Below are 26199 nucleotides of genomic sequence, written 5' to 3' on the forward strand. Positions count from 1 at the left end.
ACTACAAATCATACTCAAATTTAACATGATGTGCCACATAAAAGATACAAACTAAATTACAGCGTGCAAAACAAAAGCATCCAAAACAGTTGTATCGTTATATCTATTAGCCCTGAAGCATTGTCTCTCTGTGCACGTGAGTTGATTCTGTTGATATTATGTGCATGCGACCAATCACGAGCGAGAATCATCACCTACACATCAAAGCAACATAATCAATACAGGAAGTGCGCGTGTCAACAAACATGGAGTCAAAAATCACCCCATTACTTTGTCTTGTATTAAGTTTAAAAAAAACTGCTCTTAGAAAACGGCTCTCAGACAGGAACCGACTCATATTGTTCACTTAAAGGAACCGACTCATAGAGCCGACTCGTTCGCGAACGACACATCACTAGATCAGTTTAACATTGGAAGAGAGCGAGGTAAGAAGATGGAAGTTGCAAATAATTTAACATGTCAGTTTTTTTTTTTTTTTAAGTTTGATCGAGAGAGAGATGGATGGATGGATGTTTCGTGTGTGAATTAACTGTGTCTGTGCGTCTCTCTCTTCAAACGATAAAGATGCGAGTTTACTTCAAAAACAGCTCTTTTACCTCCTTGTTGCTGAGAAATATAATGTAGAGATCCAGTATTGAAACGAGTGTGGGCGAGTGGTGTGTGTGTGTGTCAATAAAGCAGCGCATTAAAAACCTGCATATATAACATAACGTATATATGCGCCCCAATAAATAAATATATTTGTGTGTGTCTGTGTGTGTGTGGTAGTGGTATCCTGACCGGATAACGGGAGCATGCCGCGGACAGACGACAGCTGCCCCTCTCCATCAAACCAAGAGTTTTTGAGTCACAAGTTAAGTCCCCGGGCTTCCATAGCGCTAGCACTAAACCTTCACTAAGCCAGGCTCCTATTCGGTGATATCCCGGTCACATCTTGGAGGAGTGTGTGTTACTGTTTTCCGGCAAACAGAGAAGACGCACGGGAGGATAAGTTGGGCATGTTGCCATGGATACCGCCATTAAACTGACCATAAATCACTTTTGGTCGAGCGGTCATTTTTGGGTCATAGCTATAAAGAAGCTATTGTGCTAATCTGATGACAGAACAGATTTCTGAATCTTGGTGATGCCGAGTGTGTTTCTCTGTGTGTGGGATGACAGGCCAACAGCAGGTGTCCTTCAGTGAGTCGAAGTCGATGGGGCGAACACTTCCAAAGTTAATATTTTGTTTCCAGAGAAGAGGGGAGGCCTGTATCTCTGCTTTATTTACACATTCTAAATTAATTAAGCAGAGGATTCCTCGGTACGCAAGAAAAACATTGAGGGGGAGATGCTGGTCTGCGGAGGGAGGGCCTAATTTATTGTGGCCAGTACATCTCTGCTTCATGCAGGGTGTTAGGGGACTCGGCCGACTGCATTCCTTCACAATGAGGACTAGAGCTCCCATCATCTGTTTATTTCACCCCTTTAAATGAAAGAGTATATTAGAGAGAGCGAGAGAGAGAGAGCGAGTAGCAAAGTTTAAAAACACAACAAAAGTTTATTGTGGGTCCCACTGATACTTGTACAAAACACCAATTATAAACTTATATTTGTAATGAAACATATAGGCTAATACTGACTTATATATATATATATAATTATTTTTTTCTGTATATATATATGTATATATTATAACACATTTTATGAGACAACGTTAATACGCATTAAAAGGAGAAGTTTGGACCAGAAATCTGGTAGTAAAAAAAAACAAAACAAAAAAAACATTGTATAGTTCTTGCAGCAGGTGCCCCGATTCATCAATGGTATATGCATCTCAGACTAATGTTTTACATCAAGACGCTTTACATGATTTTCTAATTATAACTAAATAGATTTACAAGCTATGGTCTTGTAACAAGATCCTCTCTACTAGACACACAGTAGAGTGTTGTTCGACGCAAGCCAAAAACAACAACAACAGCTATACAATTTAATAACAGGCCTAATAATAATTTTGAAATAGCCTAATACGTGAAACTCTTTAAATACATTTTTAATAAAATATCATATACATGAACATACTGCCACTCCCACTTCCAAACGTATAGTCCAAACCATAGCATAAAAATATTTACACATTTCATATCGTTATAAACAGCCTAAATGTGACAGAATAACACATCATTGCGCAGCAAGAAAGGAAAAAAAAGGAAGATTGAAAAGTGAACATATATAGTGCTATATAGTGCCATGGGTAAATTCTTAGAATTGCCTAGAAATTAAACAATAATAGGCCTACATTTTTCATTAAATATTAAAAATAAAAAAATATATATTTACAGCACAATTTATAATAAATGCACAATTTATCCTGAAGAGATAAAACATGCTAATGTATAGGCCTACTGAATGATGCATTTCACGCGTCCATTGAAAGCAGTTTCTAAAATGAAAAAGAAACGCGCCTGCTACAGCATAAAAGCCTGCTAAAAGATGAACATTTTTGTTCATGTACGCATGAACATTATTCATATAGCCTATTGTTAAACAGACTAACCAAATTATCTACATTAGGCCTAATTACCTTCAAATATAGGCCTTATATAAAATTAAATAGCTATAAAATTATAAATGAAACCAAAACTGATTAAAAAGTTTATGCTTATGGGCAATACATATTAACGAAATACTGATCATAGAGTATCATTAAAGGTTAATGTAAATTATATAATTAACAGCACAGTTAACTGGGGGGTGGGGGTGGACACGGTGTGAGCCCCGTAATTTGGATGAAGAGCCCGTGCAACAAAGCAGAAACGAAAAACTGACAACGTCGCAAAATTTAAATATAAAACACATATAAAACACCAGTTCAGATGCAAATACTGCGCTATTTTAGAGATCTCGCTTTTAAAATTACAGTGATAGAGGAGAAAAGATATGCTTTGCTCCATTCGAAATCGTGGGTGGTCCTCTCGTGGTGTAACTAACGCGCCACACAGGGAAAAAATGAAAGCGAAATTAACGGGCAATTAGTGGGATTTAAGGCCGTAACCCTGATTTACACTTTCGATCCGATTAAAGGAGAGTGATGTGATTTCTCATGGTGAGACAAAACAAGACTGAAAATACTGGACGTCAAGAGAGAAGATGAACGTCCTTTTTACATTAAAATTTAAAGCCTATCTGGCATTTCGCCTCCTTTAATCAAGAGCCCATCTTTCTGAAATGTAACTAATCACCACAAATTAATTAACTGTAAATTATGACAGGCGTAAACACGACCACATGTAAGCGCGCGCCGCTATGCTAGAAGATCTTTCTGTTTATTTCATTCAGGCCGCGAGTACAGTTTTATTCGCTGTAAGTACAGATCAAAAGTACACTATTGTGAAATGCTCCTTCCTTTCTGCTGCTCTGTCACCTCTGACCAGCAATACATTTATCGTTCTTCCTCCCAGTCTTTTTACCTTGCTAAATAGGCTACACACACGTCCTCTGCCCTTAAGTCATCCTGATGTCCCAAACTAAAGTCAACCTATTTTTTTAATAATAATAATAATAATAATAATAGAAGGAGCTAATAAAATAATTTAATCTATTATTATAATACCCTTGGTTTAATTCAGAATAAAGCATCACATTTCTGAGTATACAGCCAAAAAGTATAGTCGTCTAACGCGAATTATTTTAATTTACCTTAATCCTCAATATTTCAGTAATTTACAAATAAATGCACTCTGCAGTTCGTACTTAAAATAAAATAATAATAAAAAGCTGTATGTCTTTATATAAAAAAATTAATTACAATTTTATACGACTGTATGTTGATATTATATTACTATTATGACAGACAAAAAAAAAACACTTCAATTTCACGCGCAGTATATGGCTGGTGGTCCAGGAGGGCTTGAAAAATACGGTTTAACTTTTAGTTTGGTCCACTTTTGTTCTCATGAAATATGAGAACAATATTTTAGTATGTTTTTTAGATGACAAAATATTCCACGTTTTGAATTAATACATGTTTGCATTCGCTTCAAAAGGATTTGCTGAGTTGGAGACTGAGAGAAAAATATGATGAGTGAAAGTCAACCCTTCCTTTAACAACTAGTTGTCAAAAACACCCCACGAAGCAAATTTACCCATTGGCGCACGAACCAGGTAAATAAAGGCAGCTTTTTTGTACCACCTTCTGAACAGTACCGTCCAACTCTCAAATGGATTCATCAGTCTGTTTTTCGCATACGGTGAATTCCCGCTGTTTCTTTTGTACATGTCTCAAGACAACACAGATGACATGAAAGTCTTTTAAGACGATCGCCTTTCAGAAGCAAATGTGTGTGGCTTGTCTCGCTAGGGACCACTTGCTGGGTGCCCATTCAGGCCTCGGGGACAAGGTCTTCAGTGACAACATCAACAAATGGGCAAAGAGCTGCATTATTGTGGATTAGATTCCAGATGAAAAAAGATGCTAACACAAATTAGCAACGAATCCTCAAATGACTTCGTAGGTATCCATGTATAACCCTCACATTCAATTATAGACTTTCAAGCGCTGATATTCCCATTGCTTTAGCTCTTTGTCGTTTGCCAGAAACTGGTCGATTATCATGGCTCAAAGCGCCACACAAGAGGAAACTTGTGCCTTGGGCCTTCAACGTACTAAATACTGGTGTGAAAACGTCACACTAAGATTTTTTTTAGGCCTAATCTATTTAGCCTAAAGCCTTAATAAAAAATATCTTGTGGCAGCAAACATTAAACTAACATTTTATCAATGTAATCATATTATTTGATTTGTCTTATTTGGTCTAGTATTATAGGTAGCCTACACACTGGTGAAAATGATTACACTAAAGCAAAAACAAAGTGGTTAAAATAATTTGTTTTCTTAACTCACAGTTGTTTGAACTTCAAACATGAATATTTTGTGAATAAACGTTAGACAACTCTTAGGCTGTAGGTTGATACAGGCCTGTTTGAAGACTAAAGCGAAAAGAAGTTAACGAAAACATCTTTAAAATTCACAAACATTTATTGTCTTGCCATTACAACCAAAAAAATGACCTATGGACATCTCTTTACATATAACAACATTCTTTTCACAGATCATTTTTCAAAGGAATAATGAAATATGTATTAACAAGAGTCAGAAAGAGGTAATGCGATTTACACCAAGAACCACATAATCATCTACCAACAGAAATAAAATAAGAATACAATTTATCAGAACACTTCGGTTGAGAGAACTAGGGGGACGTTAACCTTTTTAAATCTGTTTACAGTCCCTATTGTCTCTGGCAATGTGCTTCCAAAACAAGTCTCCTGAGGTTCAAGTCTCGGTATTGACAGTGCTTTTTACAAACTCGCAAATCATACGAAACAATAAAATAATTAAAACAAATCTTAATTTAATTCAGCCAAAAGAGGAAATTCCATGTCAATTAGTAGCCTACAAACTATTACTATACTGGCTTTCTGGACAAAACGGCAAAGGTCCACTGGCTGTCAAAAGATGAAATCTTAGCTTACTTTTTACAAGGTCTTAATTTCCTCTTTTCAGCCTCTCTCTCTCTCTCCATAATCTTACATATTTACAGTTCATAAATATAACTACTTAATTAGACTTTTTTTTAATAATTCAGAAACAAGAAACGGGCGGCATTTTAATCTTGCAAAAGTGTAAATCCTACCTTAGCAAATGACGAAACAACCATATTAAACTGGACTGCTGCACTTTCTATTTGCTGCCACTCTAGAAATGGCAATTGTTAAGGCTTGACGTTTTGCTCGAGAAAGTCTGTGTGCCGGGCTGAAACATCGCTTCCTGCGTTAGATTCAAGTGGTTCGTGGCCGAAGCAAGTGTGGGAGTAAGCATGGCCAAGATCTGAGCCTGTCCACCCGGTTGTGTGGTGTACGGCGAAGCTGTTGAGCCAGCCGCACCAATTATATTGTCTATAGAGAAGGAAGGCCGACTTGGACCATTAGTGTCCGTCTTGAGAGGCGCCAGACCAGGAAGAGTCGGGCTGAGTTGAGGATAGAAAGGCTTTCTCAGCTCAGTTCCTAAAAACGAAGGCAAGCTGTGTGGTGTGGAGAATATCGAGGAAGTCGTGGGGAGAGCACAGGGTACGTTTTGGAAGGGGAACGCGCCTCCCGGGTGGTGTGGGTGATAGGGGTGATGCGCATGGAAATTTTGCAGCTGTATGCCGTAATTGTAACCGTACGGTCCGTAGCCGAAGCCAGGTAGAAATCCACCCGCGTCCCGAAGGATCTCGTTGGTCTGGTGTCTTTTGAAGCGCTTCCTTCTGCGCAGAAAACTCCCATTGTCAAACATGTCGGCGGACTCTGGGTCGAGGGTCCAGTAATTGCCTTTGCCCGGGTTACCGGGTTCACGGGGTATTTTGACGAAGCAGTCATTTAGAGACAAGTTGTGACGGATAGAGTTTTGCCACGCGGGGAATTTCTCCCTGTAATATGGGAACCTGTTGCTGATGAACTCGCAGATCTCGCTGAGAGTCATACGTTTCTTCGGGCTCTGCAGAATAGACATGGTTATCAGGGCTATATAAGAATAAGGGGGTTTCACCAATGCATTTTTCCCTGGTTTATCTTCACTTGAGGCACCGGTTCTGTGGTCATCCCGTGGCCCGTCCCGGTCAGCTGGACAGTCCAAGCTGCTTTGGCCCGGAGAGATTGCGCCCTCCCCTGCATTCTGAGATAGATTGTCATCGGAGTCATTGTCCAAGTGAAAGCTATGATGGTGGTGAAGATATTTACCCTCTTTTACAATATCCCCGCCAACGACATCAATGTCCACGTCGTCGGACAGAGCAGAACTGTCCGACATGTCCGTCCCCAGAGTCATCCTCGGAGAGCGTTTTTGTCTTCCTCTTGCGCGTTCCGTGTCCAGTCTCGTGTAGCACCCAACACAAGCAGTATCCCCTCAGTCACTTGTGCGTTATGGAACTACAAAACTCCCGTCCTCCTGAAGCCAAGAATATGTTCTCTTCACGTCCGGGAGCCGCATAGAAAATGTACCTTAAGAAACGAAAACACACTCGAAAGAATCACACCGGACTTGCATAACACTAAAATCGTCCAGAGCTTGCAAGTCTAACTGGACACTCGGTTAAGACCTCGATTTTCCTTTTCATGGAGCGTAGTTGGTCCATATGCAATATTAACTTTTGGATCATATGAACTGCATTAGCACTATGCATTTACTAACGTTTTCAGTTTCCATTATTCGAGCATATATTATCGTGTACGGTCGCAGCGCTGCGCGTGAATGAGCCTGCAAGTATACCCCCGCGCGGCTTCCAAAAACTATTTATCCAGGCACCATAATCACGTGATCAGCATGTCAGTAACCAGGAACTTGGGGAAGTTTAGAGCCGAGGGGAGAAAACAGCAAGTACGTGTTATCAACTCCTCTTTTAATGTGTTATTTAACTGACATTCGCTACAAATGACAAAAATAATTGCCTACCTACTGATAAAATACAATGTCTGTACAGGCTATATGGTTAAATCTCGTACGATTTACCTTCTATAAAGATGAGGATTTTCTTTTTTTTTTCAAAGATGTGACAACAAATAAACTGGCAACGCATAAAACAAATAATATCACAACTTCCTACACTAATTGATTCATTGTTTTCTAATGGTGCTTAAAATAATCAGCCAAATATCAATAAGATATCCAAATAAAGAATGAATAGATGTTAATAGATAGGCTACTTTAATATAATAAGTTAATGATACAGCAAATGAACAACAGAGAGAAAGAAAAGCACCAGAATTTTTGCATTAAATGATCCGATCGATTTTTTTATTCAGCTGCAGGCTTACAAAGAGGCAGAAATAAACAAATACATTTCTGCCAAATAGTAGCCTATAAAATCGTTTCCTTAAAAAATATTTAAATCCAAATAAACCGACACATAAAATAATAATAGGTTACATGAGATTGAAAATAGAGAAATTTGAGTCACAAAGCAACAGTGATTATTTATAAAAATCGCATGACACGATTAGGGACGAATTATTTTAATATTATCTAGGATTATTCAATAATCTTCAATTTAGCACGAGGCCACAACATATTTCATTGCACATATTTAATTATTTCACAATATTTGTTAATATCCTTGTATTCATTTGCATTGTATTACCAATACAAAATAGCATGATTGCAAGAAACTTGTTCTAGAACTCGACAGGTGCATGGATTGTTTTAACAACATTTATTTATTTGGCATGAAAATAACCTTAAATTGTCTATATATATATATATATATATATATATATATATATATATATATATATATATATAAACATATGCTTACTAAAAGGGAGTGAAACGAATTTGTGTTTTGTAGAAGATCTCGTGCGTTTGAGCTCTACAAATGTTTGTTTTTTCGTACCGTTATTTACCGCTCACTGTTATTTATTATTTTTTACCTGTCAGGAATTCCACACACACCCGTTTATAGATACTACATAAATATTCTCCTAAAGTATAAAAAGCACATATACTCTGCAACCTGTTTGAATTCGTCATTGCTTATAGATGACAAGCTATGCGCCAAACAACGTGGCCATCGAATTCATTTTTCATTATGCTCATTATTCACATACAGACTCCAAGAACCAGTCTGTGCCTCAGTCGGATTAAAATTTGTTCCACAGGATATGCCGAGTTTCATGCTCAGCTTGCTTGCACGTTTCCCCATAAGGATTTATATTCTATTATAGGCTAAACATGAGATGTAAATTAAATTTAAAGTACATTAAGAAACCAGCCTGAGAGTTCATTTCTGCATTTTATTATTTTAGTTTGTCACTTGTTTAAACTGTGTATTGTGCTCATGTTATGTGTTTTTAATTTGTTGCAATTATGTCAGTGTCCAGCACTTTGGCTAACCTCGGTTGTTTTAAATGTGCTTAACAAATAAAATTGTATTGTATTATATTGTATATAAAACAGACATTTTGGAAATTAAAAATATTTTTTGTTTAATCTCATGCTGAACTGTAGTTTAGTCCGTAGTCTTAATATCTTAAAATTAGTTAAACGCTAAGCATCTGAGATATAAAAAATGGACGTTATAAAAGAAAGATAGCCTAAGTAGTAAACAATGTCAAAATTGTAGTTCATTAACTTTTTGTTTGAAACGATGACGGAGACGGAGCAATGACAATACAGAACAGCTGCCAATGGGAGCCCAAAACTCATCAAATAAGATATTTGATTTATAAATTCAACAGTTCAAAATATTTTGTCAATTTAGGGTATCATAGGACTTTTTATCAATGCATTATGTAATTCAGTCTCTATATAGGCTAATGAATAAACTTTAATACCACTCTTTTCTGTCTCAACAGACCAAAAACAAAAATAAAAATTGTCGTGCATGTTTAAGGTCCCTGCACATCATAAATGTCAAAGTGCAAACCACAGGCGACACTCTGAAAAAAGAACCAGATAATCACAGTCGATTTTAAACTGACAAATAGGCTTCCCCTTCCTTTTTTCATCCTTTCCGCTTTTAAGTGGGCTCGCCAGTTGATGTGTTGATGGCTAAAAGAGTATAAAAGGTCTCTGTAAAGCGTTCTATAACATTCTGTAACATTTTTAACCATATTACTGCCACCTAGCGGTTCTACGGTGCATCCCATGAAAAAAGACAAATTAATTGCACTTGAAGTCGTAACCAACCAATAAATAAATAAATAAATAAATTTAATATAATATAACATAATATAAAAATATATATTTATTTTAAAGGAAAAATTGTATTTTGGCCCTTAAACCTTATTTTTCCCATCTAAATGTCGTGGTAATTAAATCGTTTTGCAAGAAAACGCCGGACCGCAACGATATGAGCTTATAATTAATCATTTTATCAGACTCCTATTAATGAAATCGGACTTTTTTCTAACCCTTTTAACGCCATCTCCTCAAACTAGTTTTGCATGTCAATTAGAAGAAATTATGTGCATCATTATAGCAAAAATAGCCTACTAAACTAAGGCCAGACGAGAGTTTGTCTTCCCAATATGAAAAGAGCTTGAAATTGCCTCCAAGAATGGAAACCACTCTTCATCTAGCAAAGGGGCTGAACATTCAATAATAATTATAATAATAAACACATTTTGAATTTAAAAAAGTAATTACGGTTTTGATGACACAGTTTCAAAAACAAATGCTCAAAACAAACAAAATGCTGAAATTTTGCCCACATTTGTGCTTCTTTAAAAACGTATAGGCCTACACAAACAATTGAAAACATAGCATACTTTCAAAAGATAATAGTATTGTTTTAACATTTATTTTAGCAAAATATTTTATTGTCGAAAATATTATGACTTTGCAGTGATGAAAAAGAAAAAGCTTCGTCACGTTGAATTGCCATGTTGTCTATGTGATAAAACGTTTTCATAGTCAACCATGTGTTTAAACGTTCTTAGGCTATTGAGGAACCCAGTATTGGTCGTAATTTGGTGGCGACTGACATCTAGTGGATTTTATGTGAAATGCTCTTGATCTTGGTTTTACTTATATAGTCTAAATAAATACAAATAAAATATATTTATTCCAAAAAACCAGTCGATGTCGCTCCCTCACCAGCAAAATATGTGGGCGTTGTGATTGAAGACAAAATAAAGTGCATTAATTTTTTGTTTAACATATTATTCTGTAGGCACAAGTGTCTAACCAGAGGGTGGGGGATTAATTCTGCAATTCTGAATTGTAACTTTGATTTGTTTCTCTAGAGAAAACCCACAGACAGACTATATCAACTGACTGAACGTTTTAATTAAATTTAATATCGAAAAACATTGTGCCCAATGTTAAATAACTTAAATACGGACTAATTTTATAATGGAAACATTAAAGTTGCAAGATTATACGTATTATTGTCGTCGTTATGTATATTATTGAATCAAACTGTTCTGAACGAGTTAGTTAAAATATAGAACAAACGAAAAATTATTACACAAAAACATTTATTTGCTTAAAATATTTACATTGTTCAGGGGGTTGTTGGTCCACTGATATCTCAAATGTTTCGGATTACATATCAATAACAGAACTGTAATTATACATTTTATACAACTGGTTAATTCTGTCACACGGTACACAACTTTTGTTACATAACAAAAACTCAATCTTGGGGTCATTTTCACATGTATCGCTCCAGTCCTGAGGCAAAATTGGCTTGTCTCATATATGAATTATTGTATGAGTTCATTGTTGGTCCGGAGAGACCTAAAAGTGGTTCTGTATGATCTGCACACGACCCAGAACGCACAGGGGGCAGCGAAATCCTGTTTCCCGAACAGTACACCTGTGAACCTCCCGGTGAGAAGCTGGACTGCGTGACCCCGGACAGGTGAGTGGGCGAAGCCGAGGAGGGGTACGTGTAGCTGGTTGTCATGTTTGAAGCAAGAGGTCCAGTGTTCCTGTTCAGCATGTTGCTCGTTGGATTTATCGGTTGTGTCTGAAAGCAGGTTGGGTCTGAGGTGGATACGGAACAGCTGGAGGTCATGGCACCCAAGTCTCCAACACCCAGTCCGAGAGACTGCGGGTTGAGATCTCCTCCACTTTGCATCATGATCTGCTGATTAATAATGTTATCAATGCTGAACATCCTGGGCTGGCCCTGCGTGACCCCGGCTGATGCCTGATAGTGATGCAGCATCGCCGAGTGCGGGGACCCAGCCAACTGAGTCCCGTAGCCAGAGGTTACACCCGGGTACAAAGTGGTGGTGTACGCCTGTCTACCCATAGGTGTGGGCGTGAACGCGCTCGAGTTTTGCATGTACCCTGGATATGTGCTCACATCAGTCCGCTTGAAGCGCTTCCTCCGACGCAAGAAACTCCCGTTGTCGAACATGTCCTCAGCAGCAGGGTCGAGCGTCCAGTAGTTTCCTTTGCCGGGCCTACCGGGCTCTCGCGGGATCTTCACAAAACAGTCGTTGAGGGTGAGGTTATGCCGTATTGAATTCTGCCACTTCTTGGAATTCTCGCGGTAAAAAGGAAAGCGTTCCATGATGAACTTATAGATGCCGCCTAGAGTGAGTTTTCTCTCAGGTGAATTGGCGATAGCCATTGCTATAAGTGCGATGTAACTGTAGGGAGGTTTACCTCGCTGCACTGGCCTTTTCCTCCGCCGGCTGCCAGTGGCGGGCAGATGTTCCTCTGTTTGACCCAATGAAGCCCCTTCCTCCCTGTCTGTATTTGGACTGCTGCCCCGGAGCTCTGCTTTGATGAGAACACCGTCCTTGGTTCGAGCTTGGTGGTTTAACGCTGGTGGAGGAAGAGGAATCGGGGAGTCCAGGCTCACGTTGGGAGACACCACCACTGGACTGGCCGCCTCGGCGGGTGAGTGCTGGGACTCTGCCGTCATGTTACACATGCCCGTGAAATATGAAAAACTTGCAAGATTCATAAAAAAAAATAGTATTTTAAAACTTTTAGGGCTGTCAGAATTAAAAAATTCCTTCAATTTGCCAACGAAACAGGCTGTGAAAAGTATTAACAAAAACAAAAGCGTGCGCACAGCCGTAGATTACAGAGGTGTTTGTCTAACCAGGTAAGTGAGTCGGGGGGAGTTTTATAGAGCGGGCAGAGTGACGACAGGGGCCGCCTCGTGACGATCGGTTGGATGACAGTTCTCCCCTCACTAACAAAGAATGCGAGGTCAGAAAATCAGCGTTGAATTGATTATGGATGGATGGCTTTGTATAGTTTAGAACCTGTATTTAAAGATATACCTGATTTACCCTAGCCTACTAAACACTAAAATCTCAGAATAAAAAAAAAGTATATATATATATATATATATATATATATATATATATATTCCTGCTGTCCTTCAATGAACAACGAAAAGCAAGTAATTGTGACCTTATATGGAATATATATTGTGTGATATCAGATAAGGCGAAGCGGCTTACATAATAGCTTCCACTGACTTGGGGGTCTTAAGAGCAAAAGGATTAGGAGAGAGAAGGTGGGGGTTAAATACCTATACTAAAGCAGAACAGTTGCACAGAGTATGGCTTTTTACATATCACAAAGACATGGAACATTATGAATACTCAATTTGTTGATCATTTTTGTTCACTGTAATATATATATATATATTTATATACATAAATATGGGAGCATGATAAAAACATTACAGGTGGCACTCAGAGGCTTTTGCATCTGAACTCGTAAAGTATAGCCTCTCTCTCTCTCTTTCTCTCTCTCTCTCTCTCTCTCTCTCTCTCTATATATATATATATATATATATATATATAGTATACAGAGTGTTTAAACATTTGTATGCACATATTTAAATTTTAATAATTTTTCCATTTTCCATTTATTACACAAAAAAGTGCAATAAACTTTTTTTGCAGATTATCATGTTTCTATCACTTTGATTTTACTTGAAAAAGGCAGAAACCAAAATTAAGGTTTTAATTTTAGCAGGCTACATTTTTAACAATGCAAAATATGACAAAAGAAATTGACTGCTCATTGCAAGTTTTATCTTTGATCTCTCTTTCTTTCTCTCTCTCTCTCTCTCTCTCTCTCTCTCTCTCTGTGTTTGCCCATGGATCCACTGTGGATCCACTTCCCAAACTACCTCTCAATCCACCAATTGAAAAATAAAAACAGGCCTTTAAAAACAGCAATTGAGCTGTGAAAGCTTTACAGAATTGGTTTAAAAATGCTGGTTTATTTGTATTCTCCAGATTGAGACTATTGAGGGACGTGTGCTAATACAGCCTCATAGCACACAACACCAACTTCTCACCCAGGATTTAACAGATCAAATGACAGAAAGACAATAACAGCATGCACATAGAGTTCTTATCAGCTTTAAATATATAGTTAAATCTATCAGGCATTACCAGGGCTTTGCTTTTCAACACAAGGCATCTCAGGAGGTAGAAAGTTACCCGGGACCTTTTCACTCTCAGCCTATGACTAAGCTCAAATAAGTTTTCTAAATAAATAGCCAATAAACAACTTAAAACAGTTAAGTGCATGCATATTTGGGTAGGAGCGAGCAAAAAAAAAAAAGAGTGATATGAACGACTGGACAGACAATATTCAGCTCTGACTGATAAGAAAGAAATGGCAGGATGAATAAGACCAGAGTCATAAGCCATAACAGCATTCACCACTGCCCAAAGCACAAAGCATGCAGCAGCCCCAGCCCACACCCCTCCCTGTGGCCAGACTCGCTAAACCCAGTTAGCCGAACAGAGCGGATGGCTAACAGCTTCAGACAGGCGTGGGATCAGGGTTGTATCCAAGCAGGATCTGCCCCTTGTGTTGCCAGGTCAGGCAGACAAACAAGGGCTTCAGCCAGGAAACAGCCCCTCCTCTCCCGCACCCTCATCCACTAGCCCCAGGCCTACCATCTCATGGTAATCCCCGTAATATTACTCTCTTATCACACACACCAGATATACACAGCCTGACAACTCTTTTGGAAAAAATGTGTAATAAATTGAACTTGGTTTGTAATGCTTACGTGTCTGCATGAACATATACACAAAGTGGTATCAACAACAAAGGAATATACAGTATTATAAGTCCCTCCCTAAGGGCATTGTTTGAGGTTGCATTGAATTAAATGGAATGTTACAATTCAATGTCCCAAAGTAAAATACATGTCAGTTTCCCATGGACATTATGCAACCTCAAGCAAAGGCACAGCAAAAATGTTGATGTGTTATTTGGAAACTTAAAGGGGTTTTCTTTTATCCGTCACTTTTGTGAAACTTTTTGCTTTAAAAGTATGCTTGTGCTAACATTCTTTAAAATATATTTCACTTGGGTTGATATTTTATTTAATACAGTGACATTCATACATTTCCTGTGTGGGTCCATTGGGGGCAAAAACAGAAAAAAAAAAAGATACAGGCACGAATACACATGATTTGGAGTAAATGATAACCAAATTTACATGTTTAGGTGAATTTTCTCTTTAAGACACATTTAAAATAGCATTGTATTAGAATATTAAAACAAATTGCATTTGCTTTCAAGTTCATTCCTCAGAACTAACTTTTGTGAAATGCTAGAAAAAAGTGCTATCGTTCTTTAAATTATTTCCCTTGGGTTGATATTTTGTAATTTAATGCAATGACATTCATACATTTCTAAGTGTTCCACACATTATGAAGCCCTGTGTGTCTATTAATTGAAGTCCCACAACTCACCTAATTCGAACCACAAAATACACACCAATTTTTTTTTTTTAACTTATTTTTGTGTGTGTTTGTTGGAAGAGATTGAAATTTAACTTGGTGTCCACCTCTGCTATATCTGTCAGAGCAGAGAGAGAGATGTGAAGGAAGAGAGAGAGAGAACTGCTGAGTAAACACTTGGAATTCATTCATTTGCAGACTGGCTCCAGGCAGGGCTGGTGTTTGAGAGGGGGTGCATGAGAAAAAGTGAGAGGGAATGAAAGAATGAGAGGGAACGAAAGAGGGAAAAGCGAGCAGGAGAAAGAGCTGTCCCTTTTCTTACCCAAGCTCATCAAGTACGGGCCAGGGCTCCTGAAAACGGCAGGATTAGTGGAGGGCCGGGGCTCGGTCAGGTCGGCTCAGCCCACATCACTCCTGAACTGCACGCTACGTTGCTTCGCTAAAGCACTCCAACATAGTTCTCACAGAAACATACGCACATACACAAAGACACAATGCATATACACACTTACCAGCACACTCACACAAGCATGCGCCATGCATGGGTCACTGACATTCTCGGCAAAGAGAAGAATTATCCTTTACTGTAACTCTTGACACATCAGTGTCCATAACAACATATACACACGGTTTCATTATATTTGTGAAGTTATAATTAAATATACAGCTTCACAAGCTGTGAATACAGCTGAACACACCTTTACAATCAGCACACCAACATTTTTAGACATCATATATATTAATCAAACCTATATACAAACACTTTTTACACATCGACATCTCCCAAGTTCTTTCTGTCTTGTATAATTACATTATTTCGTGTTATATTATGAAATGTATAGTGCAACACAAGTATTAGAACATTATTTATGTTTGTAAGCCTCCAATAGCATCCTCATGTTGTTCCAAACCTTTGGGGAATTTCTTCCTTTTGTTGAAGACAAAATAATATATTTTAAAGAATGTTGGTAACCAAACAGTTGCTGGTAGCCATTGTCATTTCCATACTATGGAAGTCACTGGCTACCAGCAACTATTTACCAACATTCTTCTAAATATCTTATTTTCAGATCAGCTGAAAAAGAAACTCATGGAGATCTGGAACAACATGTGGGTGAGTAAATGACTTGCAATTTTTCATTTTTTGGTGAACTACATGTTGTTTGATCTGATCAACAATCTCTTAATGACAGTGCTTAGTGATTTTGTCCCTTGGGGCCTGCAGCCATGCACAAATATGAGAACTCACTCTTACTAGCTCAAACATGGTCATATACTTACCAAAAATCAGTTTCCCTCCCTTTTTTCATCTCGGTTATCTTATCTGCCAGTGTATATTTACACTGGGTACCTATCAGGGATATTTGCCATTAGGCAAAGGTAGGAGACCGCCTTGGGCCCCCAAAAGCCAAGGGCCCCCTAAAATGCTTTTCATATACAAGATGCACATTAAGCGCTGACACGCGAATGATTGCCGTTTATGGTGTTTATTACCACGACAACCCTCCGAGTTGAACATGCTTTTTTGTGCATCCAGTTTGAAGGAGATGAAAATATCATGCACCTGAAGCTGTAATTAAATATTGAGAAACAGTGTTATATGTTCATAATTGTTTTAAATGCCAATTATTTATGAGAAGGAACCAAGTAGAGGACACATACGCAGTTACTTTTTTGGTTGATATAATGCTTTTCATTATTTTTTTCAGTTTGATTTAAATTTCCAGTTAAAATAACTAAAAATAGGTGTATTTTAATGCTTAGAATTAGACGGCCTTTGCACACTGGCTTACGCTGGTAACTCATCAGTGGACTTTCCTCCTCAATATGGGCTATATTTTTTCACACTTTTCTCATTCTATATTTCTGACGTTCCAAAAGCGCCTCCTACTGTACTTCAATGAAATGAATGTTAATTTTCAATAATCCAGTCTGTAGTTTTTGTTCAGACCAATGCGAAAATCCACCCATATTACCCATATTATTTTTTTGTTGATGTTTTTTACACCCATGTAATTTATACTACTGACTCACCCCATGGTTTAATCACTCAGTTGTGAGGTTTATCATTTTATAATTTATTTAGTTTTTTCTGAAAACCTCTACCTCAACTGTAAATCAGTCGTTATTTCATGGTCTACAACAGGGTTATTCAAATCTTGCCCTGGAGGGCCAGTGAACTGCAGAGTTTAGCTCCAACCCTGATTAAACACACCTGAGCCTGTTAATCAATGTCTTTGTGATCATTAGAAAATTTGATCAAGGTTTGATCAGGGTTGGAGTTAAACTCTGCAGTGCACTGGCCCTCCAGGGCAAGATTTGAATAACCCTGGCCTACAACATGAAAGAAAGCCATTATAAAGTACATGAAAAATATAGAAACACTGGACACAATTATGGGGCACCACTGTGCAACAGCAAGCATTACAACAAAAAAAGAAACCTCAAGGTTGAGCTAGGAAAATGTGTGCAAATATATAGGGCCCCATTCCTATATTTTGCCTTGGGCCCCCAATTCACTAAATCCGCCCCTGCCAAGGCCAGCTCTCATTAATAGTTACTTGTTGCATTTAAATAATAAATAAATGTTTTTGTTGTTGTTAAAACAGATATCACTAAAAACACAAGAGAAGAATCTACTTATAGTCCATCTGCTTGTAAATCCACTGTGTGTGTCATAAAGAATCTCTGTTTGTACAGTGCAAACTTCTGGATGACCACACCTGATGGAAGGAAAACCAATTTAACCAAGGAACAACTCATAAATAGCATCATTACATGTTGATTATGCACCCTCAGACATAAAGAGAAAACATTTTCGAATACTGGAACTGATAGGTGTGAATCGGTTTACTCTCCTTTGGTGGTGTTTACTGTAGGTTTTGGTGGGTTTGTTGATTCTCCGGTCTGTTGTTCAGAGTGGGAAGTGCCCTGAGCAGGCAGGAGATTCCTGAAGCGTTAGTTGGCCCAGACTACTGACTGACTAGATGTGTCTGGGTCTATTTAGAAGCAAAAGAGGGTTTGGGGAGACCTTAAGTGTCCTGAAGCATTGCAGAAATTAATTAAATAAATATTTTTATTTATAAAAAAAATTACACTAATCTATGTATTTAGTGGTTTTCTTTTTCTTTTTTTAATGTGAGATTGAAAATGGCTAAAAATGAAATAAAACAGTTGTTCGTCTAAAAATAGACTATCATATCCACCAAAAAAATTCAATGGAAAAAAGTGAACAAGTGACGCAAGTGAGGCCACGAGTCTCTGATATGAGAGACAGAGATTATTGCAAAGACACAAGGACCTTCTCTCTTACTCCAGTTTTGTCTTTCAACAGACACTTGTCCTTGTCTTTGCTCTGTTAATAGCCTAAAATCCTGTACAAAATTTTGGTTAGAATCCAATAAAATTTGACTTTCCAGCTACATTCTTTTGTTAGTACAAAATACTGATTTAAAAAAAAATAAATTAAACCTTTCATAATATAGGCCCAGATGTGACAATATGTAACCGTAGATCAAGTGTCAGGGTTACATTCTTTTTTCTATTTCTTCACAAACAAAAAAATTAATTATCATTATTCATTATTATATTAGGAGTCATGGTCTCCAGGCATCTGCAATGAAGCTGAGCATTGAATCGTGATGAGAGATGGAGCTTCAGCATCTCCAACCTTTTATTACATCAAGAAAGACAGAGAGAGGAGGGAGAAAGAGGAAGACAACGTATAACGTACACATCTAGGCCTATTCAGCTGACACTCATAAACAGGGCCTGCGAGACACACACACACATAGACGTTACTCCTCTTTTATCTTTATGACATTTCATTAAAGCAGAAAGGTCAGATACAAACAGGTTTCAGATGAGTTCCTCACCTTCGGAGCTCCTCACACACACACACACACACACTTTCCATGTCACCTCAAAAGACACCAAGCAAACCAGTGAACATTCAACACACAGCATTAAATGCTCAGATGTTTTTAGGGATTTCTTCATTCTACTCCACAGCCCCAAGTTTCCTCTAGATTACATGGAGTTAAGTGTTTTGTTGTACTGTTTACTAAAGGAGGATTCTCGTGCTTGTCCCTCCACCGAGTCACATTACACAGTCTGAATAGATGCTAAAGTGGTCTAGACTCGCTCAGCAAAGGACAGAGAAGGCCTGGATTATTTACCCACCCATGTAAGGATTACAGACCATCTTAACCTGTCCATTAGCACTGGGCCATTTCAGACAGACAGGCTACCTGCACCTGAGCTCAAATTCACTCCACCAGAAGCCTGATCTGATAGAACCAAAGTGGCTGAGCCGAGCAGAACTGAAGATCCCGGTTTCCTCTCTTTTCTTCTTCATGCTTTCTTTCTTGATTGCTCACTCTCTTATTCTCTCCAATGCCATTTTGACCACAAGATAGATTCAGAAATACAAAACATAAGCTACAAATATGCATCACAATCATACGTGTGTCATATGGATGAAGGTAACAGAAATGCAGACATACTTTACAGAAACCTTTTTCTGCCTTAAATCCAAATATCCAAAGACTTTAACCACCTCCACGTTTTTAGAAGATCCGAGCACGTGCCAAAATTGACATTCACATTTTTCAGAAGCAATGTCTCCCCCTGCTGGATATTTTGCTAAATGCAGAGTGTGATGTTAGAGAGAGTAGATGTACTGAAAAATTTTTTTTATTTTATTTGTTACGTTTTTTTGTGTGCTCTTTAGTGTTCTGAAAGTTCTTTAAAAAAACAGACTCTGTGATTCATACTACATAGGGGATGTTTTTAGATGCAAGTCAGATACAGGTAAAAATGAGGACAGAAAGACATCTAAAAGTTACTGTTCATGTTTCTTGTGGCAGATACTGTATCTCTACACATTAATTCATCTACACAAGTTTGGACTTTTCTCTAGGGTGAACTCAGATTCACTAATAACCATCATCTTCTTCTGGCCTCATGCTTATCAAGACACCAGCTAATTTTCACAGTGATGTTTCCCTGATGGATAAATTTGACATGAGATCGGCCTTAGTAACGTCAGTCCATCTATGCCGGTTGTCATGGTTACACAGAAAGCCATCAATTAAGAAGCGGAACATGTCTCTCACACTGTATAATCTTCCCTTGCAGCTAATATGTAAGAGAGAAGGGGAGGTAAATGTGGATCAAAGTTACAAAAGATAATTATTATTTTCAGTTCTCAAGTGAAAATGTAGCTCTTTAAATCAGTGGTAAAACTGGCTTTTGAATATGAAAAAGGCTGTATCATGTACAATAAAACTTGAAGGAACAAAATGCTACTTGATATCATATTTGCGTCCACCGTGTCTGTGTTTTCTTTATGACGGAATCCCTTAAGGTTCTTTTGATGGATCTATACTATCAGATAAACAGATAGACACAGACAGACAGACAGACACAGACAGACAGACAGACACAGACAGAGAGACAGATAGACACAGACAACAAAGACAGACAGACACAGACACACACACACAGACATACAGACACAGACAGATAGACACAGACAGACAGACAGACAGACAGACAACAAAGATAGACAGACAGATAGACACAGGCGACAGACAGACAGACAGACACACACACACACACACACAGACAGACAGACAGAAAGATAGACACAGACAGACAGATAGACACAGACAGACAGAACAAGCTTGTTGATGGATAGATATTCTTGACGTTTAAATGTAAAATAGAAATGTACATAGAAATGACAACAGGCTGCATATCTTTTGTCAATCAAACGTAGGATACTGATTCTACAGAAATCGATCAAGCAGTGTACTGTTGCTATAGCAACTTCAGGTGAAAACGATCTAACGAACCTTTAGCGTTTACAGTGATTAACATGTAATCTTACTGTAGTGATTATTGTAACGTGCACGGTTTAGCCTACACATTTATATACCTAAACAAAACATTTTTTAAGACTCCTCCACCCAAACATTTTTTGTTCCACTTTTACATAGATAAACCTATTCGTGTCCCAAGAGCCTAATGAATGATGAGACATTGTTAAACACTGATTATAGCCTATCCGCACGCCACGCGTAACTTCCAAGATAGGATACTATTACTAAAGAATTACGAATCTGAGACTACACATTTTCAATAAGATCCAGAAACATCAACCGGTCCAAAACTCTGGGTATCAATCTTGAGTCAAGCATTGCATTAAAGTTATTTCTAGTTTTGATTTACGGAGAACCCAAGATGAAGAACGGAGAGTAGCTACGTGAGGAGGACTAGAGCGCGCACTGGTACTCCCACGCGCCTCTGATCGTTCATTCAGCACCACAGCAACTGAACAGCGACCGCAGTGTGCACGCCAACGAATGGGTTGGGGACTGTTTATTTTAAATCCGACAGATAAGATCACATTATTGCAGTTTATCCAATATCATCTGGACGCCTCGTGTGTTAATATGTGGACGTCTGTTTACTGAAGGAATATCCGCTATAACGGAACGACAAATGTGATTTGATCGAGAGCAACACTCTGCTGTGTAACATACTTTTTTGCGGTTCCTAATCTGTCGTAAATCATGAAATACTTTGAGATTGTTTGTTGTTCTGAAAGCGCAAACATCAATCGGGAAAAACAGAATCGCGACCACCTCTTGTCGAGGCGAGCGGTCCGCCACACCTGACTGTTTTTCTGCCTCCGGCTGTGACATGAAAACTCGGACCAGAAAGAAACGGATGAAAGGGCGAAGAGCTGCAAAAGGCCATGTGGATTTGAAAGGGAACATATCAGATTGAAGTGGGAGCCCAGAACAACCCACAAGTCCGATCGCGACTGACAATCACAGGCATGGGGACAGCAGAAATCAAGAGACGGTCAGAGGTCTTGCAACCTGTTGTTGATCTGGAGTAACGAGACAGAGATCTGATGTTGATTTGATCTAAATGGCAGTGACTTGGGGGGAAAACACGTGCTTTTGATTGATTTATGTCTTGTATTTTTTTTATTTGTGTTTCTTAATACAAATACATTTGAGGAGTAGCTAATTACATTGGGCGCCTGGACTGGACATGAACTTAGATTGAAGCGTTTCTTCGGTAATTTAAATGTATGTGTATAATTATATTTATTTATATTAATTAAATTAATATCAAGCCATGGGTTGCCTTCAGAGCGTCGCCTGCAAACCCCGAATTAAACGCGAGAATATCGTTGTTTACGACGTCTCTGCTACTATTGACCACTGCCCGACAGTGATCGAGGAGAATTCACCCATAGTGCTCCGCTACAAAACTCCGTACTTCAAGGCCTCCGCCCGGATAGTGATGCCGCCGATCCATCGAAACGAGGCTTGGGTGGTGGGTTGGATTCAAGCGTGCACTCAAATGGAATTCTACAACACTTATGGAGACCTCGGCATGTAAGCATGGTGCATGTTTGATGACTTCAACTCACTTACTCTTGACCATGAACACACATACTGAACCAGAATAATGGAAATTTAGCCAATGATGAGCAACCATTTGGTCAATGCCAAATACGGACGTCCAAGATTACAAAATCTTTCTTTGTTTTATTTTTTAAGATAGAAATATTAGAAAAAAAGTTCCAACTGCTTGGCAAATGTAACCTCATAATGTAACTTCATACATATTTATAAAACAGTTTATAACCAAAAATAAACAACTACTAAAACGTTAAGTAGGCTAGTGTAACTATCAACTATGAAATTAATACATAACTTTTGAGTCATGATTCATGCGTATCAAGAGATATCTTCAAGTTACTCAGTTTCTCCTGAACAAAAAGTTTTGTTTCATAAAAAGGTCAAAATACCAGATTTAAAGAAAATAAAATAAAATAAAAAAAAGTTTAATTTCTTAAATGTCATGATCAAAATTATGCTGTGGTGACTTTGAATAGATGGACATATATATATATATATGTATAAATATAAATTAAGTAATAGCCTAATAAACCAACAAGCCAAACAACAATTAAATTTTTTATGGTCTAGATTCTAGAATTTCAGCCCTTTAATGAGTTTTTTGGTCTTTTTGTCTAATTCGCAAAAAAAGTATTTTTACATTAAGCCAACTAAAAACACATCAAAGTGGATTTAAATTAGAAATGTGAAAAATTCATTATAGAAGAGGATTTTCAATGTATTTTAGAATGTCTTTATAGAAAATGTCTCTTGTCCACCGCACTGTTAGTGTGAGTAAATCTTTCATTTATGTAGCACGCAGTTTAATAGTGTCTTTAAATGGTATAAAGCAAAGGATGACTTTAGTGCAGTGCATCAGTGATTTATATTCACAGAGAGTATGCATACATCAACTCAGTGCCTGAGGGGAGGAGTATTTGCACCTTCATCAGACACTGCTCTTTCATTTATACTCCCACATATGAGTTTCACAGCCTGTCACCGGATCAGACGGGGAGAGGCAGTGGATAAAAACAGAATAGCTGCTCTGTAAGATCAGCGTGGTTGCGCTAAGCAGAGTTAAGCATTTCAGATGAACGCAATTATGTGCTGACTGCCTAATTTATAAATAAAGACACAGAAGGAAAACGAGATCGAGACATACTCACACCCACCCACGAGCCCTGTGACGCGTGATGTGGGCCCTTCTGATGCTGCCTGGGGGGCCTGTCTGTGTGGAGGTGTGGACATGTGTGTGGGGGTGTGTATTACTGTCTGAGCGGGTGGTTGCGTGGGGTTTTCTGTGACACAGATGGCGCCGTACAGAAGAAGAAATGCCAGTGTCAGGTCATACCCAACAATCCCCAGACGCATTAACATCTCTCACACTGAGTCATTTAACACTGACAGCTGGGACCCCGATAATGAATGTCATCATTAACCCAAATTATGATTAGTGCACTTGGACTCACCATCTTTGTACACTTACATATTCAACAGCACAACTGCGGTTGTTTGATTAACCACTAAACATTCATTTCCACAGGTCAAGCTGGGAGCTGCCAGAGTTACGGGAAGGACTGGTGAAGGCCATTAGCGACTCGGACGGCGTGAGTTACCCATGGTACGGAAACACGACTGAAACTGTGACCCTCTCCGGCCCCACCTCCAAACCTTCATGCTTCACTGTCAGCATGAATGATAACTTCTACCCCAGCGTAACATGGGCCATACCAGTGAGCGAGAGCAACGTGGCTTTGCTTACGTGGATCAAACGCGACCAGAGCTTCACCACTTGGCTGGTGGCTTTAAATATGGCCACACAGGAAAAGATCCTCCTGCAGACAGTTAAGTGGAGGATGAAAGTAGACATCGCTGTGGACCCCTCCAAGCCACTGGGCTCTCGAGCAAGACTCACTGGCCGGGTGCACCAGGACCAGCCCAAGGTGTTGACTCATATGGAACCGATCCCCCCTAACGCTCTGGGTAAACCCAATGCTAATGACGCACAAGTGCTAATGTGGAGGCCCAAGCAAGGACCACCATTAGTGGTGATCCCCTCTAAGTAGCAGGCTGTGGGAAGCAGGTTTTTAAATCAAAAGTCAATTTGCCTTAAATGCACACTGCTGCCTTTATAGAGATACTTGGTTCTTGAATGGCCCTGGAGACACTTAAAGGGACAGTTCATTCAAAAAAATTAAAATCTAAAATATTTTACTCACCCTCATGTTACTCCAAATCTGTATGACTTTTGTTCCTTCTATGTAAAATATTATCTGATATATTTTCCATCCAGGGAAACAAAACACTGGATGCCACTGACTTTCATTTTGTAGACAAAAAACTAAAATTCTCAAAATATCTTCTTTTGCGTTCCACAGATAATTTGGGTGAACTGTCCCTTTTAATTTGATATCGACATTTGCCTTAGAACCTCAGATTCAAGTATTAAAGAAACCATATTTCTGGTATACATAAATGGATACTCCACCCAAAAATAATAATTTGTCATAATTCACGCACCCTCATGTCATTCCAAACCTGTATGACATTCTTCTGTGGAACATTTATAAAATAAATATATATATATATATATATATTTCGTCCATATAAATGGAAGACATTGGGCTCCAATGTTGTTTGGTTCCCAATGTTCTTCAAAACATTCTTCTGCAGAACAAATAATGCATACAAGTTTGGAACCACATGAAAGTGAATAAAATGACAAAATTGTAATTTATCGTTAATTTTTCAGGTGGAATATCCCTAAAAGGCTGTTGAGATCAAAGACTATTCAACTATTCCGATAACCTAGCTCCAACGTTCTCTTTTAAAAGTTCTCTGTAAGTGTAAAACATCAGAGCTATATAGAGCCAGTCTCGCTCAGGTAGAGCAGCAACCTATACATTGTAATTATAGGTACACAATGTTTCAAAAGAAGAGAAGCTGATGTGCTTGAATGTACGATTTCAGAAGGTCTACATCTGAATTTAGCATCGCCTTTTAGCTCACTTATATTTATTTAAAGTTGATTGATTTGAAGGAAGCAGAAAGCTCCAACCATCAGATGTCCGCTATTCAGCACTGCATCAATTAAGAAGAGATATAAGACTTCTTAATTCCACTGAGCATAATCTGGACTGTGAATTCTGCTGCAGTGGAAATGAGGGAACTTCACCTCCTTACATTTCTACACACGAAGCTTAAGAACGTCCGGAGCTGTCTGCTAATTCACTGTTCTGCTCACCTGGGAGCGAAGGAATCGAGGGAGGGGAAGAAAAAGATTTAAACAGTGCTGCAAACACCAACTCCCACTTCTACTCATTAGAGAGGTGAAAACCATCCAGACCTTCCTACTGAGATTTCACACACACATCCAGAAACAAAAGCACAACAAACACTCAACCGCTGCCTTCTTTGAAACACCTCCTCTTCCTTAGAGAGTCCTGCACCTGCACAAATTACAGTTGAGTGACTGCTTGATTATCAAAAATGAATCAGTTCGCTTGAGCATTAAAGCCACTGGATTTGTATAAACTGAATTAATGATGCCATTAGGGATGTACAG

General features: G+C 38.4%; 3 protein-coding genes across 3 annotated transcripts; 1 reads left to right on the forward strand and 2 right to left on the reverse strand.

The window, feature by feature from the left end:
• Positions 1-5001: 5001 nt before the first annotated feature.
• Positions 5002-7297, reverse strand: LOC132114694 (forkhead box protein D2-like). Its single transcript, XM_059522965.1, has one exon. The coding sequence runs from the start codon at positions 6848-6850 to the stop codon at positions 5741-5743; it is 1110 nt and encodes a 369-aa protein (XP_059378948.1). The 5' UTR covers positions 6851-7297; the 3' UTR covers positions 5002-5740.
• A 3634-nt stretch (positions 7298-10931) lies between these two features.
• Positions 10932-12669, reverse strand: LOC132115213 (forkhead box protein E4-like). Its single transcript, XM_059523604.1, has one exon. The coding sequence runs from the start codon at positions 12441-12443 to the stop codon at positions 11175-11177; it is 1269 nt and encodes a 422-aa protein (XP_059379587.1). The 5' UTR covers positions 12444-12669; the 3' UTR covers positions 10932-11174.
• An 8622-nt stretch (positions 12670-21291) lies between these two features.
• Positions 21292-25209, forward strand: LOC132114695 (protein FAM78B-like). Its single transcript, XM_059522966.1, has 2 exons — positions 21292-22625; positions 24178-25209. Exons 1-2 carry the CDS (start codon positions 22363-22365, stop codon positions 24698-24700), a joined length of 786 nt encoding a protein of 261 aa, XP_059378949.1. The 5' UTR covers positions 21292-22362; the 3' UTR covers positions 24701-25209.
• The last annotated feature ends 990 nt before the right edge of the window (positions 25210-26199 follow it).

The sequence above is a fragment of the Carassius carassius genome, chromosome 34, assembly GCF_963082965.1.
Source record: "Carassius carassius chromosome 34, fCarCar2.1, whole genome shotgun sequence".
NCBI classification, from domain to species: Eukaryota; Metazoa; Chordata; class Actinopteri; order Cypriniformes; family Cyprinidae; genus Carassius; species Carassius carassius.

Bases quoted from the DNA above. Each gene is read 5' to 3' on its own strand.
- LOC132115213 (XM_059523604.1), bottom strand. From the start codon at position 12,443: ATGAATCTTGCAAGTTTTTCATATTTCACGGGCATGTGTAACATGACG.
- LOC132114694 (XM_059522965.1), bottom strand. From the start codon at position 6,850: ATGACTCTGGGGACGGACATGTCGGACAGTTCTGCTCTGTCCGACGAC.
- LOC132114695 (XM_059522966.1), top strand. From the start codon at position 22,363: ATGGGTTGCCTTCAGAGCGTCGCCTGCAAACCCCGAATTAAACGCGAG. The intron at 22,626-24,177 runs GTAAGCATGGTG...TCATTTCCACAG, and splicing joins ACTTATGGAGACCTCGGCAT to GTCAAGCTGGGAGCTGCCAG.